This window comes from Temnothorax nylanderi, unplaced genomic scaffold, assembly GCF_030848795.1.
Source record: "Temnothorax nylanderi isolate EJ_2023f unplaced genomic scaffold, tnyl_v1.0 TNYL_tig0323_pilon, whole genome shotgun sequence".
NCBI lineage: Eukaryota > Metazoa > Arthropoda > Insecta > Hymenoptera > Formicidae > Temnothorax > Temnothorax nylanderi.
In genome coordinates, this window is record NW_027249385.1 from 1,222 (window position 1) to 13,941 (window position 12,720).

The window sequence follows — 12,720 nt, forward strand, 5'->3', positions numbered from 1 at the left end:
GGCGAAAGCTTGGGGGAAAGAAATAGAGGTGGAAAGTTTTTCAATAAAAATGGGGGAACTAATGAAACAGCAAATCCTATTTTGGGTGAACAAAAAGAGAAAGAGAACATGAAAGAAGGAGCAAAGGGAAGATTTGTTTAAGAATAAGCCGAAGGAATGTTGGCTTTGCGGGAGGCAAGGGCATTTCCGTAACGAGTGTCCGGATAAAAAGGAAAACGCGGTTTAGTTGATCTCGGCGGGGAGAGATCAACTTGCGTGGATAATCCCCGACGAAACGGTGTTTTCTTGTTAAAAGGGTGCGCATAAAGTTTTTAAAGATTATTGTTACACTGGTTTTCTAATAATAAAGAATGCATTTTCAAAATAGATACGGGCTCTGATGTTTCTTTAATAAATAAGAAATTCGTTCGTGAAGGGGAACGGAGATTTCCGGTATTCGGTCGAAGGTTTAAGTATCCCACGGGGGAAGACGTTATGGTTGACTTTGAAATTCTCGCCAAGGTTGAACTTGGTAAAAACTCATTTGAGCTTCCAATATTAGTGTCGGATATTGCGGATGATTGTCTTCTGGGGGTGGATTTTCTCCGGAAGACAGATTTCGGTCAAGTTTGCGATTCTTTTTTTGGCGCACCTTCTGTTGTTCGAAGGATTGCCCAAACGGAGGATTCTGAGGAGTTCTCTCCCCTTTTGGAGGAGCTCCTTTCTAAAAATTCTAAGAATCTTTCCGATAATCAGCAAAAGTTTTTGTCGAATTCATTCGTGAATATCGGGATGTATTTTCTGAAAAGATTGTTGCGGGAAATTGTGATGTAGTTAGACATGTAATTAACGTTGTAGATTCTCTCCCTATTAAACAGGTACCACGCAGAATCCCGTTTAACATGAGAAAGGAAGTCAATGAGATTATTGAGGAAATGAAGAACAAGGAGTGATCGAAGCATCACAAAGTCCCTGGATTTCTCCTGCAGTATATTAGTAAAAAAAAAAAGGATGGATCGATTAGATTCTGCGTGGATTATAGGAGATTGAATGATGTAACTATGAAAGACTCCTTTCCTTTACCACGAATTGACGATATCCTCGACCAGTTAGCAGGTACACTTGGTTTTCTACACTCGATCTTAAAAGCGGATATTGGCAGGTGAAAATACATCCCGAGGATAGGGAAAAGACGGCCTTTTCTATTGGCAATGGTCTTTGGCAATTTACTGTGATGCCATTCGGATTGTGTAACGCCCCCGCGACTTTTCAACGTCTTATGGAAAAAGTTCTTCATGGTTTATTATTTAAGATTTGCTTAGTTTTATCTGGACGATGTAATTTTTTCGGGAAGAATTTTAACGAAATGGTTGAGAATCTGAAAAAGGTTTTCCTTCGATTGCGAAAGGCTAATTTAAAAATCAATCCAAAAAAATGTGTCCTTTTTGAAAGAAATGTAAATATTTAGGTCATGTAATTTCTTCCGAGGGCGTTGCAACAGATCCTGAAAAGATCTCTGCAGTGAGAGACTGGCTGTCCCTCACACAAAGAAGCAATTGAGGAGTTTTCTCGGGTTTTGTTCCTATTATAGAAAATTCATTAGAGGATTTTCTTCAATAGCCAAGCCTTTATTTATTCTACGGAAAATAAAGTTAAATTTGTTTGGGAAGAAAATTGTCAAAAGGCTTACGAAGAATTAAAACTTGTATTATCATCTTCCCCAATTCTATCTTTTCCTGATGGGAAGGAGAATTTATTGTCGATACAGATGCTTCTGGTGTTGGGATTGGCGCGGTCCTTTCTCAGGAACAGGAAGGAAAAGAAAGAGTAATTGCTTATTATAGTCGTGTCCTAAATAAAGCAGAAAGAAATTATTGTGTGACTCGCCGCGAACTTTTGGCGATTGTCGACTCTCTTAAATCTTTTCGCCATTACCTTTTGGGGCGAAAATTTTTAATTCGCACGGATCATGTCCTCTTTGAAGTGGTTAATGTCCTTCAAAGATTTAGAAGGGCAATTGGCTCGTTGGTTGGAGAGACTCCAACAGTTTGAATTTTCTGTGGTTCATCGTAAAGGCTTTTCTCACAAGAATTGCCGAACGGTTTATCAAGGCGACTGTGTGAGATGGAAAATTGTCAGTATTGTGCAAGTGGAAAGAAAATCTTTTCAAGGACAAGAAGAGGACTGTTGCTCGAATCTCCTTAGACACTGGAAGTCTGGAACTTTGGCGAAAGGAGCAGAGATTGGATCCGGACATTTCTTTAATTTACAGGCGAAGGAGGTAGGTGTTCGTCCTCCTCGTTCTGAATAGCATCAGGAGATATTTCTTCTCAGATTTATTGGGCATACTGGGATGCTCTTGTTGTTAAAGATAATATTCTTTATAAGAAGTGGGAAGCCCCTAATCTAAATTCTGTTCATTTTCAGCTGGTGGTTCCTCGAAGTCAGGCTGCCAGAATTTTAGAGGAAGCTCACGATTCTTCTTCGGGAGGGCATTTTGGGATGAATAAGACCTTAAGTAAAATCCGTCGACGTTTTTATTGGGCTACCTGTAAGCGCGATGTGGAGACTGGTGCAGATCTTGTCGTGTCTGTGGTAGCCAAGAGGGGTCCCTCAGGCAAGGGAAATCTCCTCTTCAAATTTATAACGTGGGGACCCTTTCAGAGGGTACAAATGGATATACTTGGTCCCTCCCAAGAACTTCCGCCGGGAACAAATATTTACTTGTGATCGTTGATTGCTTCACTAAATGGGGTAGAAGCATTTCCAGTCAAGAATATTAGGACAAGGACTATCCGCCGAGATCTTCGTTAACGAGGTTATCTCCAGACACGGAGTACCCTCAGAAATCCACACTGACTAAGGGCGAAATTTTGAGTCTAAATTATTTTGGGAATTAGTGTACCTTCTGGGAATTAAAAAGACAAGGACTACTCCTTACATCCCCAGTCGGATGGCCAAGTCGAACGTCAACATCAGACGATAACGAATTTCTTGGCGAAATTTGTCTCTGAGAATCAAAAAGATTGGGATAGGTGGATTCCCATGTTTCCTACTGGCATTTAGATCATCTAAGCATGAGACCACGGGTCTCACTCCAGCAGAGTTATATTCGCTAGAGACTTAAGACTTCCTCTAGATTGTTACAAGGTAATTCTCCGGGCGTTCAGGAGCAGGAATCTTCCGGGAATTACGTCCAGGACTTGAGGAAGAGATTAGGAAAAATCATTTTGAGGCGAGAGAGAGAATGTCGTTGAGATCTTCGAAGACTAAACCTGGTATGATGAGAGAGCGAGATCATTTCTTTTCCAAGAGGGCAGAAAGTTTGGCTGTTTAATCCTCAAAGGAGAAGAGGGAGGGCTCCTAAGTTGCAGAGCAGTTGGGAGGGCCCATATTCTATAGTTAGGAAATTAAGTGATGTAGTGTTCTGTATTCACAGGTCTCCTCGGAATAGGAAGAAGATTGTACATGCTGATAGGTTAGCTCCTTTCGTAGAGAGACATTTGGGTTAGGTCGTGACGCGAGGAGTCTAGCGGAGCCCGAGGGGAAGGGGAGGAAATAATTCTTATTTATGTTTACAATGTTTACACGTTTAATTGTTTTTCAGTTACTCGAGAAGGAGGGAAGAAGGGAGTGCCAGAGGCGGCTACGGACGAGGAACGACTCCGACTTCTGCGGAGGCCGAGTGGACCTTCTCCTCCTTCGAGTTTCGTTTTTGTTTCTCCTTCAAGGAAGACCCCTTTTTTTTTAGAAGACCGCCTTCCCGAGGTTTTCGATCCGTGGTTTTCCGAGGGACTACGGGCAAATGCCAAGGCGGAGGCTTGGGGAGTCCTTTGGACAAAGGGTCCACGGTAGTTACATTTCCCCCCCCTTGCCTGAAAAAGGAAGAAAGAAGGCCGCAAGTCCTCAAGACAGAAGAGGAGCACAGGCGGCGGATCGGTCAGAGATTTGCCTGATGAGGATGCAGCCTGGTAACCCGAGAGTTTCACGTCGGGGAGGGCAAGAAGGAAAAAAAAAAGAAGCATCGAGGCATTGAGATCCCGGAAGAAACGGCTGCAAACTACCTCCTTGATTGTCGGGACGACCATCTGGAAGAGGGAGGGCAGTGTTGCGCCCGAGCCGTGGACGCCCGGTAGAAACCGGAAGGCAGCCGCGAAGCGCTGTCTGACGACGTGCCTGACGACGAGCCGTGTATTTGTTTGTTGATGTTCATCGTTATTCAGATTCTTCGCTGGGCCTTCGTGTCGAACAGACGTGTTTCACGAGCCCTTCGTTGTATTCGCTAATACCCATTAAACGAGTTCCTTTCTAATTGAGAGAGTCTTTATACCCGGCAACGGGATCCGGCGCGCCGCGTTCGCGAGTGAGAGTGTTGTGAGTGCAGCGAACGCGCGGACGAGCGCAACAATATATATATATTTCTTACAAAATTGATGTCGGTCATCTATTCGATATCGAATCGATGACTTATCGACATCGAATTTGACATTGAAAATCAGCCGATTTCAATCAATTGTTTGGCATTAAGTTGCTTCTTCTAAGTTACTTGTGTTCAAAACTCTAAAAATTTTGTCTAAAATTAAGAGGACTATCACCATATAGTATGCAGATAGTCATCGATTCGATGTCGATCGATATCGAAACCGATGACTATGCATACTCTCATATGGTGACAGGCCGATATTCATAGTCGGTTCTTATATTCAAGTCCGTCTAAGTTGAATCTTAAAATGTCATGAACCAATCGCATAGCCGTATTAAGCCTCTTGCACAATGCCAGGCAACAGGCAATAGGAACAGGAAATAACAAAAAAATCGTTAATTACAACCTAAAAAATTCGAATACTATGATTGGTTGGCAACAGGCAATAGGCACAGAATTTCCAACGTGACGGAAACTCTGTGTCTATTGCCTGTGTCACTGTTATTCTGTATTTATACATGTATTTATACATGATTTCTGATTTCTATTCCCTGTTCCTATTGCCTGTTGCCTGGCATTGTGCAAGGGCTTTAGCGTCTTAAGACATAACTTAAGACGGTCTTGAAATAAGATCCGACTATGAATACCGGCCATTAGTCTCTTAATTTTAGACAAAATTTTTAGAGTTTTGAACACAGGTAACTTAGAAAGAAGCAACTCTTGATGCCAAACAATTGATTGAAATCAGCTGATTTTTTATGTTAATTTCGATGTCGATGAGTTTTCGGTGAATCGACGTTGAATTGACGTCGATTCGACATCAACCTTCTCACTGGATAAACATACTAAATATGCGACATGTTCGACATTTTTACATCAGGCTATGCTGAATCTACAACTTTCAATAAGATCTGTTTCTATTCCGGCACTGCTAAACTAGTGCACACTGATGCAGTATAAGTTAGAGTGGGACAAGTTATACTTTGTTTATATCTTACATTTAATCATAAAAATATTTTTAGAATATTGTAGAAAGTTGTAAATAGTTGTAATTTTTACAATAATTTGCAACTTCTACAAATTACTAAAATTTTTATTTAAAATGTTGTTAGAACGTTGTAGAAAGTTGTAAATAGTTGTGATTTTTACAATAATCTACAACTTCTACAATTTACTACTTTCTCATAAAAATATTCGCAGAATGTTGTAGATAGTTATAAATAGTTATGATTTTTACAATAATCTACAACTTCTACGATTTACTACGTCTCATAAAAATGTTCGTAAAAAAGTTGTTACAATTTTCTATTACTTTTTACAACTTACTACAATTTACTACAATTCACCATGAATTTCTACAATTTTCACAAATTTGTAGAAATTGTGATTTGTTGTAGAAGATTGTAATTCTTCATAGAAATACGTAAATTGTTGTAAAATTATTTCCACCAGGGGCCAGTGACTATATAATCTTTTTGTTCATAAAATGTCACGTTGTAAGCACCTACTATAGTATATTGTGCACCGGAGAGAAAGCAGCGTTTTTCAGACGAGTGTGAAGTTTGCCACCCGAGCCAAAGGCGAGAGCGGCAAATCACACGAGTCTGAAAAAGCTTTTGATTCGAGGTGCACACGATATTTTCACAACACTAATGAAAAGTTCGACTTTCATGCCTAGAGAGGGGCGAAAGTGACCAATTTCACGCTAGGGCGGCATAGCAGGCGGAAAGTAACCACTTTCCTTCCTAGGAAGGAAAGTCCAAGCATGGAAAGTCGAACTTTCCGTGGAGGTGTTGTGAAAAAATTATTTTTAGTTAATAAAGTTAATTTTTTTGTTTGCTTCAAATTTCAGATTACCTCCTTGTCAGAGTATCAGAATATTTCATATTTTTTATTGCTGTCTCTCTATTGTCATTACACACGCAAAACGCAGAATTATTATTCAGTTTTGATTAATTACATTTTGATTCACATACCTTTTGTAATCAAGAAATAGAGAAGAGAAGGGACGGTATCAAACCTAACATAAAACCACTCCATTAATTATAAAGTGCGTATTTATTTATATAATTAAAGTTCGAGACAAATATTTAATTTTAATATCTTTCAGAATAAAGTTTAATCCATACAATGTAATAATGCCTAGTGCTGACCTTCGCATCAGCGCTTTCGGTGTCCCGGAGTTGAAATGGAAATTTTTAAGCGTACGGCGCAACTGAACAGAAATACGCAACACCTACCTACAGCGCGACGCCTATACCACATATCATCTCGTCTTGCCAAAAATCTAATAATGGTATCATAATAAAAATACACATGGATGTATTTGGCATTTGACGCTATTAAATTTGCGTTGGAAAAATTGTTATATTTGGCAAAAATAATAGGTGGGGGTGGGTTAAATTAAAAAATGTGACAAATTGAAAAATCTGATTACGCCATTGTAAAGAGCACAAAAAGCCATAAACATTTTGTACAAATTTTTTGTCGTTACGCCTTATATTTTCGAAGATATTCGCAAAAAAAAACTATAAAATCCGATATTTTCTAGGGGTTGTTTCAACCCCTAAACGTCGAGATACGCCGCAAAAAAAAACACGTGTCTAATGTTTTTTGATGCTCAACACATATTCAAAGCGCATCCAAATCGGGTAGGTTCCAAATCGGGTTTTTTCAACCAATAACGTCGAGATAAGCAACAAAAAAAAATGCGAGTCTAATATTTTTTGATGCTCAACACATATCCAAAGCGCATCCAAATCGGGTAGGGACACTTCCGACCGTTCCCTTGTAAGTGAGACTCGTTGGTCAGCCAGAGCGGACGCTATAAAAGCTTTGTCTCTAGGATATAGTTGTTTTCGAAATGCTTTAGAAGAGCTTAGAATTGACAGCAGTCAAAAGCAACAACTAGAATAGAAGCACAATTTTTTATTAACTCATTGAATAACTTGAAATTTGCGATTATTTGTGAAATTTAGAATGATATTTTACAAAAATTCAACGCTACAAATAAAAGTTTGCAAAATATTAATATTGATTTGGAAACTGTGGTAAAATTGTATAATTCTTTAAAAGATTATCTCTTAAATCTTAGAACAACGAATACTTTCTGGATTTTGAAAAAAGAGGCAGAGAAAAATCTAGCTGTGAGGAGTACGATTCTAAAAGTAATCGTAAAAGAAAACGCCACTTTGATGAAGGTGCAGAAGCTGAGACTGTTTTCGATGCCAGAGATGCAATGAAAATTAAAGTGTATTTTCCAATTTTGGACAACCTTATCAATGCCCTAGAAAAAAGAGTGGCAAGCTATAAATATTATTTGGAAACATTTGGATTTCTAAGCAAGCTACACTTCATTCTGAATTTGGAAATGATCAACTAAGAGTTTGCGCAAAAAAAATTTAGTAAAAATGTATAATTGCGATCTAGAGGACGAGTTTATTGAAAAAAACATTCAATTTAGATATTTTATCCAGAAGAATTTCCTTCCGATATTCCACTTCCAGTATCTTATTTAAAATTAATACAGGAAAATAAAATTCAAGCCACTTTTCCAATGTCGAAGTGGCAATAAGAATATATCTTTGCCTAGCCTTAACAAACAATAGCGGTGAACGATTATTTTCGGAATTGAAGAGAGTAAAAAATGCTTTTAGGTCAACATTAGGTCAAGAAAAGCTGAACAACCTTTCTATTTTAAATATTGAATCGGAGTTTTCAGCTAAAATAACACTTCGATAATATAATACAAATATTTGCAGAGAAAAAAAGTCGAAAAGTACATTTATAACAAAATGTTCCATTTTTTAATTATTTATCTGTTCTTAAATGTTTTAAAAGTTTAATAAATATTAAAATGTTATTTAATTATATGCTGTTTATTCATTTGGAGAAGGAGGGAGCTAGATCGGGGGCGCTCGAAGATCACAAGTCCCTGGGCGCAATTTTTATAAACGCGGCACTGCGTCACGTGACCCCCTTTTCTCTGATTGGTCGCGGGTAGAGGCCTAGATAATCAGAGAAGCGACATTGAGGGCACGCTTGCTGATTGGCTGACCGCGGCACCAATCAAAACCGAGGCTATCGGGCCCGCAGCTGATTCCGTGTGCACGTGTGCAAAGTAACGTGTTACATCAGGTTAGGTGAGTGAAAAAGATTATATATTTTTAATATTATTAAGAAAAGAATTGTAGACATTCGTGAAGTTTTTGGGACATCGTAAATATATGCATTTTTTGTGGATGAGGGTTATATCATACAATAATCAGTAATATTCTGTTTACTTGTAACTAATTGAGAGAGAATGTGATCATATTTTTAAATATTTTTATAAACTTATTACATTTGTCGTCTTTACAGAAATCAAGAGTTTGTGAATAAAGATGGTAAAAGTGTGTGAGGTATTCGGTTGTACAACAACGGAAAAAGAAAGGACTCTGTATGCATAAATTTCCTAAGAAGAATGTGGAACATCGAAATGCGTGGTAGCTGGATTACTCGTAATCGTCCCGGGTGGAGTCTGAAATGTAATAGCAGAGTTTGTGAGGTATTTTATAGGATTCATAAAATATTGAAACATGCCCTCAGATGTGTGTATGTTTTATCATGTATTGTCTATTTTGTTGCAGTTGCACTTTGTTCCTGAGGACTATGTGGAGGACACAAGAGGAAATAGAATTCTTCGAAGGCTGAAAACATCTGCTATTCCCTATTGCAAGTAGAGGAAATTGAAGATAGTGAAAATCATTGTAATACGAAAACTATACGAAGATTTCGACAAACCGCACAATGCTTGAAGATGTAACAAATATCCCTATTATAGGTGGTAAAGAAAAAGAGAATGAGCATGCATACTGCTTAAAAGTATTAACTTGTGATGAAGTAAGTATTCTCTCGATTTTATCATTGTTGTGCCAAAATATCATATATGCTGCGTTCCAATATTCACTGCCAGTACTAAAAATCTATAGTATACGTAACGGAAACTATAGATTTTCAGTACTGGCAGTGAGAATATTGGAACGCAGCCATAGTGTTTGTAAAAATAATTTTTTTTCTGATTAATACATCCTTCCAGCAGGTACAGGACTGTTTAGAAGTAGGAAATACTCATAAAGGGGAAGAATTACAGCTGAGTGTAAGATGTTTGAAAGATGAACATAGTGATGTCACACATGCAATGAAAACCATCGATAATGAATATACATCTTGTTCAACGCCACCAATCAAACATCCTTGTTGACGAGTAGACTAACTGCATCGTCGGCTTTATTGCAAGAGGTCATGACAGTATCAGTGGCACAAAAAGATTCCGACAATGATTGCAATATTCAGGTAAAGGATTTTTCTTTTCTTTTCCAGTTTTGTTTGAAATTGTGGTCGACCTTTTGTATATATTGTTTATGCATTCTTTTTAGTTGGATGCAACCACTGCTGATGTACTGGACAGCGAAAACCAAGAAACTTTGCAAACAGAAGAAGCATTGTTAAAAGAACTAACCGCATCATCGGCTTTATTGCAAGAGGACATGACGGTATCAGTGGCACAACAAGATTCCGACAATGATTGCAATATTCAGGTAAAGGATTTTTCTTTTCTTTTCCAGGTTTGTTTGAAATTGTGGTCGACCTTTTAGTATATATTTGTTTATGCATTCTTTTTTAGTTGGATGCAACTACTGCTGAATACTGGACAGCAAAAACCAAGAAACTTTGCAAACAAAGAAGCATTATTAAAAGAACTTGAAGAAAAGAATAATATAATAAAAAGTCTAAAAAAACAAATTGCTGCAACGGATCTCAGTTTGCAAATATTACAAAACTGTATAAAGTGACTAAAAAAAATTACTTCGATGAAAAGAAACGTTTGAAGAGACTACAAGAGTATCATTTTAAAAGCCATGCAGGTGTGTCCGCAACATTACGACCAGATCAGATTAGAGCTTTAAGTAGAAAGTCCACTAATGGTGTGAAATGGAGTCTTGCAACTATAACAGATGCTTTGGAATTTAAGTTTAAATGGGGAATTCGTGGTTATGAGTCTTTTGTGAAACGTGTTCCGATTTATCCTACGGCACGAACTTACAGAGAAAGTTGCAGCATATACAATTTGATAGTAATATTCTAGAGGAGATATTTCATATGCTGCAATGTGAAATGACAAAATTACAACCTCACGAAAAAGACTGTGTAATAGTAATGGATGAGATGGCCATCAAGGATGAGGAGGTGTTTGATCCAAGTAGTAAACAGTTTATTGGGTCTTGTTACTTTTCCTACGCATTCCGGGATAGCCAATAAAGTTTTAGTATTTCTACTGGCAGGCTTAACAACTCGTTGGAAATACACCGTAGCCTATTACTTTACTAAATCCACTGACTTAAAATATAAGGAAAGCAAAGTAAATGCAACTGGTTCAGCATTGAAGAATATTGTTCTAAACATTATTGAGAAATCAGAAAGCATTGGTTTACAAGTTCATGCAATAATCAGTGATATGGGTACGGATAATAGAGCTATGTGGAATGCTTTTGAAGTCGGTTGCTCAAGACATCATGTCAATGTTTCTGTTCAACATCCAATTAGGGCAGAAGATAAACTGTTTTTTATTCCAGACCCTGTTCACGTTTTTAAAAATATTGCTTGTATGCTAAATAGCAATAAAGTTATTACTTTGCCCCATGACATTTGTCAATCTGAAAATCTTAGCTATCTACAGGTTCACTTGCAACATTTGGATAGACTTCTAAACCTTGAGAACAATTTGAACTAAAGATTGCCTTTAGACTTATTGAAACTTACTTGCACTGTCAAGATCAGTATAAAAAAATGAAAGTTTCAACTGCACGATCAGTTTTTAATAAAAGAACTGAAGCCGGATTGAAATGTTAGCCAAAAGAACTAATAATTCTGCTATTGAAACTACAGCATTTTTTATTAATCTCGTTAGCCAATGGTTTGCTCTCATGACAAACAGAAAGAGATCTTTAGGTCTTAGTAAAAATAATATTGAAAATTATAACGAAGCAATATATCACATTAAAAAGACCCGTACTATTTTTCAAAACATGAGCATTGGGGTAAAAGGACAGTGGAAACCAGTGCAGACTGGTGTCATTATGGCCACTGAGAGCATTCTGCAACTACAAGATTTTCTTCTTAACAAACGGGGCTACAAATTTGTTCTGACCGGCCGCTTCACACAGGATTGCTTAGAAAATTTATTTTCGCTGCTCCGTTTTAAATTGCCTACCCCGAATGCTTTGCAAGTGAAGCAAAATTTGAAACTCATTACTATGACACAAATTTCCTCTTGCTCCAAAGTAACCAGTTATGACACTGACATTTCAATGGATGAGCTCGAAAGTATTAATATAAATTTCTTGGACGTGTCAAAACAATTGGCAACTGAAAAATGCCAAGAAAAGGAGGTTCAAACATTCATGGAAGCTTCAGCTATTCATGTACCAGAACTGACAGATGTTTATTTAAACTTGATAGATAAGTGGGAATGGCCAATCATATATGATATTGCTGGAGCTGTGATACGTAGCATTAAGAAAGTGTGCATACTTGTGATGTATGTTTTAATGCTGTATTATGGCAAGGTCCTAATAATCATCCATACGGATTGTTATCGATTTACATGATTATAAAGATGGTAAATTATATAAGTGTCTGACGATTGTTTCAAGCTATTATGAAAGCAGAAATAACGTTTCGACAACTTAGAGACACTCTAAAAACAGTAACTTATATAAACATCATAAACTTTATGGTTGAGAAACTGCAATACGTGTGGGATGGAACATATATTCCATCTTGCCATACATCGGTCACAAAATCCTGACTAGATTTTTTACAATGAGATTAAGAATGTATTGTTTGAAACAAAAGGAGCAGTATTCCCAAGAAAAAAAAGCATATACAATAGCAAGACTATGGCTATGCATGCTATAGTTTAATGAAAGCCCCTGACACAATAGTACGATTTACAAGAACATAGTCGATCTCCAATCACATAGTTTAAGTTGAGAAAGTAATTTTTTTTGCACCATTAAAGAAATTTTTTTTATTGAACAGTAACAGCATTGATTTGTAAAGAATATTTTATGTTGCAAATATGTTAATATGTGCAATTGTTTTGTATAAGATCTTAGATTTAGGTATTAACATTTTTGTTAATTTCACTTTATAGTTTTCATAAAATTATTTAAATGTGAAGATATTCAATGCAATATGCTCATAAGGCGCTTGACTGATATAATTATAAGTTAGTTTAGGCTCTCTACTTCTCATGATGAGAAAAATACTTTTTT

General features: G+C 37.1%; 1 protein-coding gene and 1 pseudogene across 1 annotated transcript; both read left to right on the forward strand.

Annotated features, from left to right (window-relative positions):
* Positions 1–1,948: 1,948 nt before the first annotated feature.
* LOC139781223 (uncharacterized) lies at positions 1,949–3,045 on the forward strand. The gene is made up of 3 exons (XM_071720056.1): positions 1,949–2,260; positions 2,407–2,596; positions 2,903–3,045. Exons 1-3 carry the CDS (start codon positions 1,949–1,951, stop codon positions 3,043–3,045), a joined length of 645 nt encoding a protein of 214 aa, XP_071576157.1.
* Positions 3,046–8,784: 5,739 nt separating this feature from the next.
* Positions 8,785–10,529, forward strand: LOC139781224 (uncharacterized; annotated as a pseudogene).
* Positions 10,530–12,720: the final 2,191 nt, after the last annotated feature.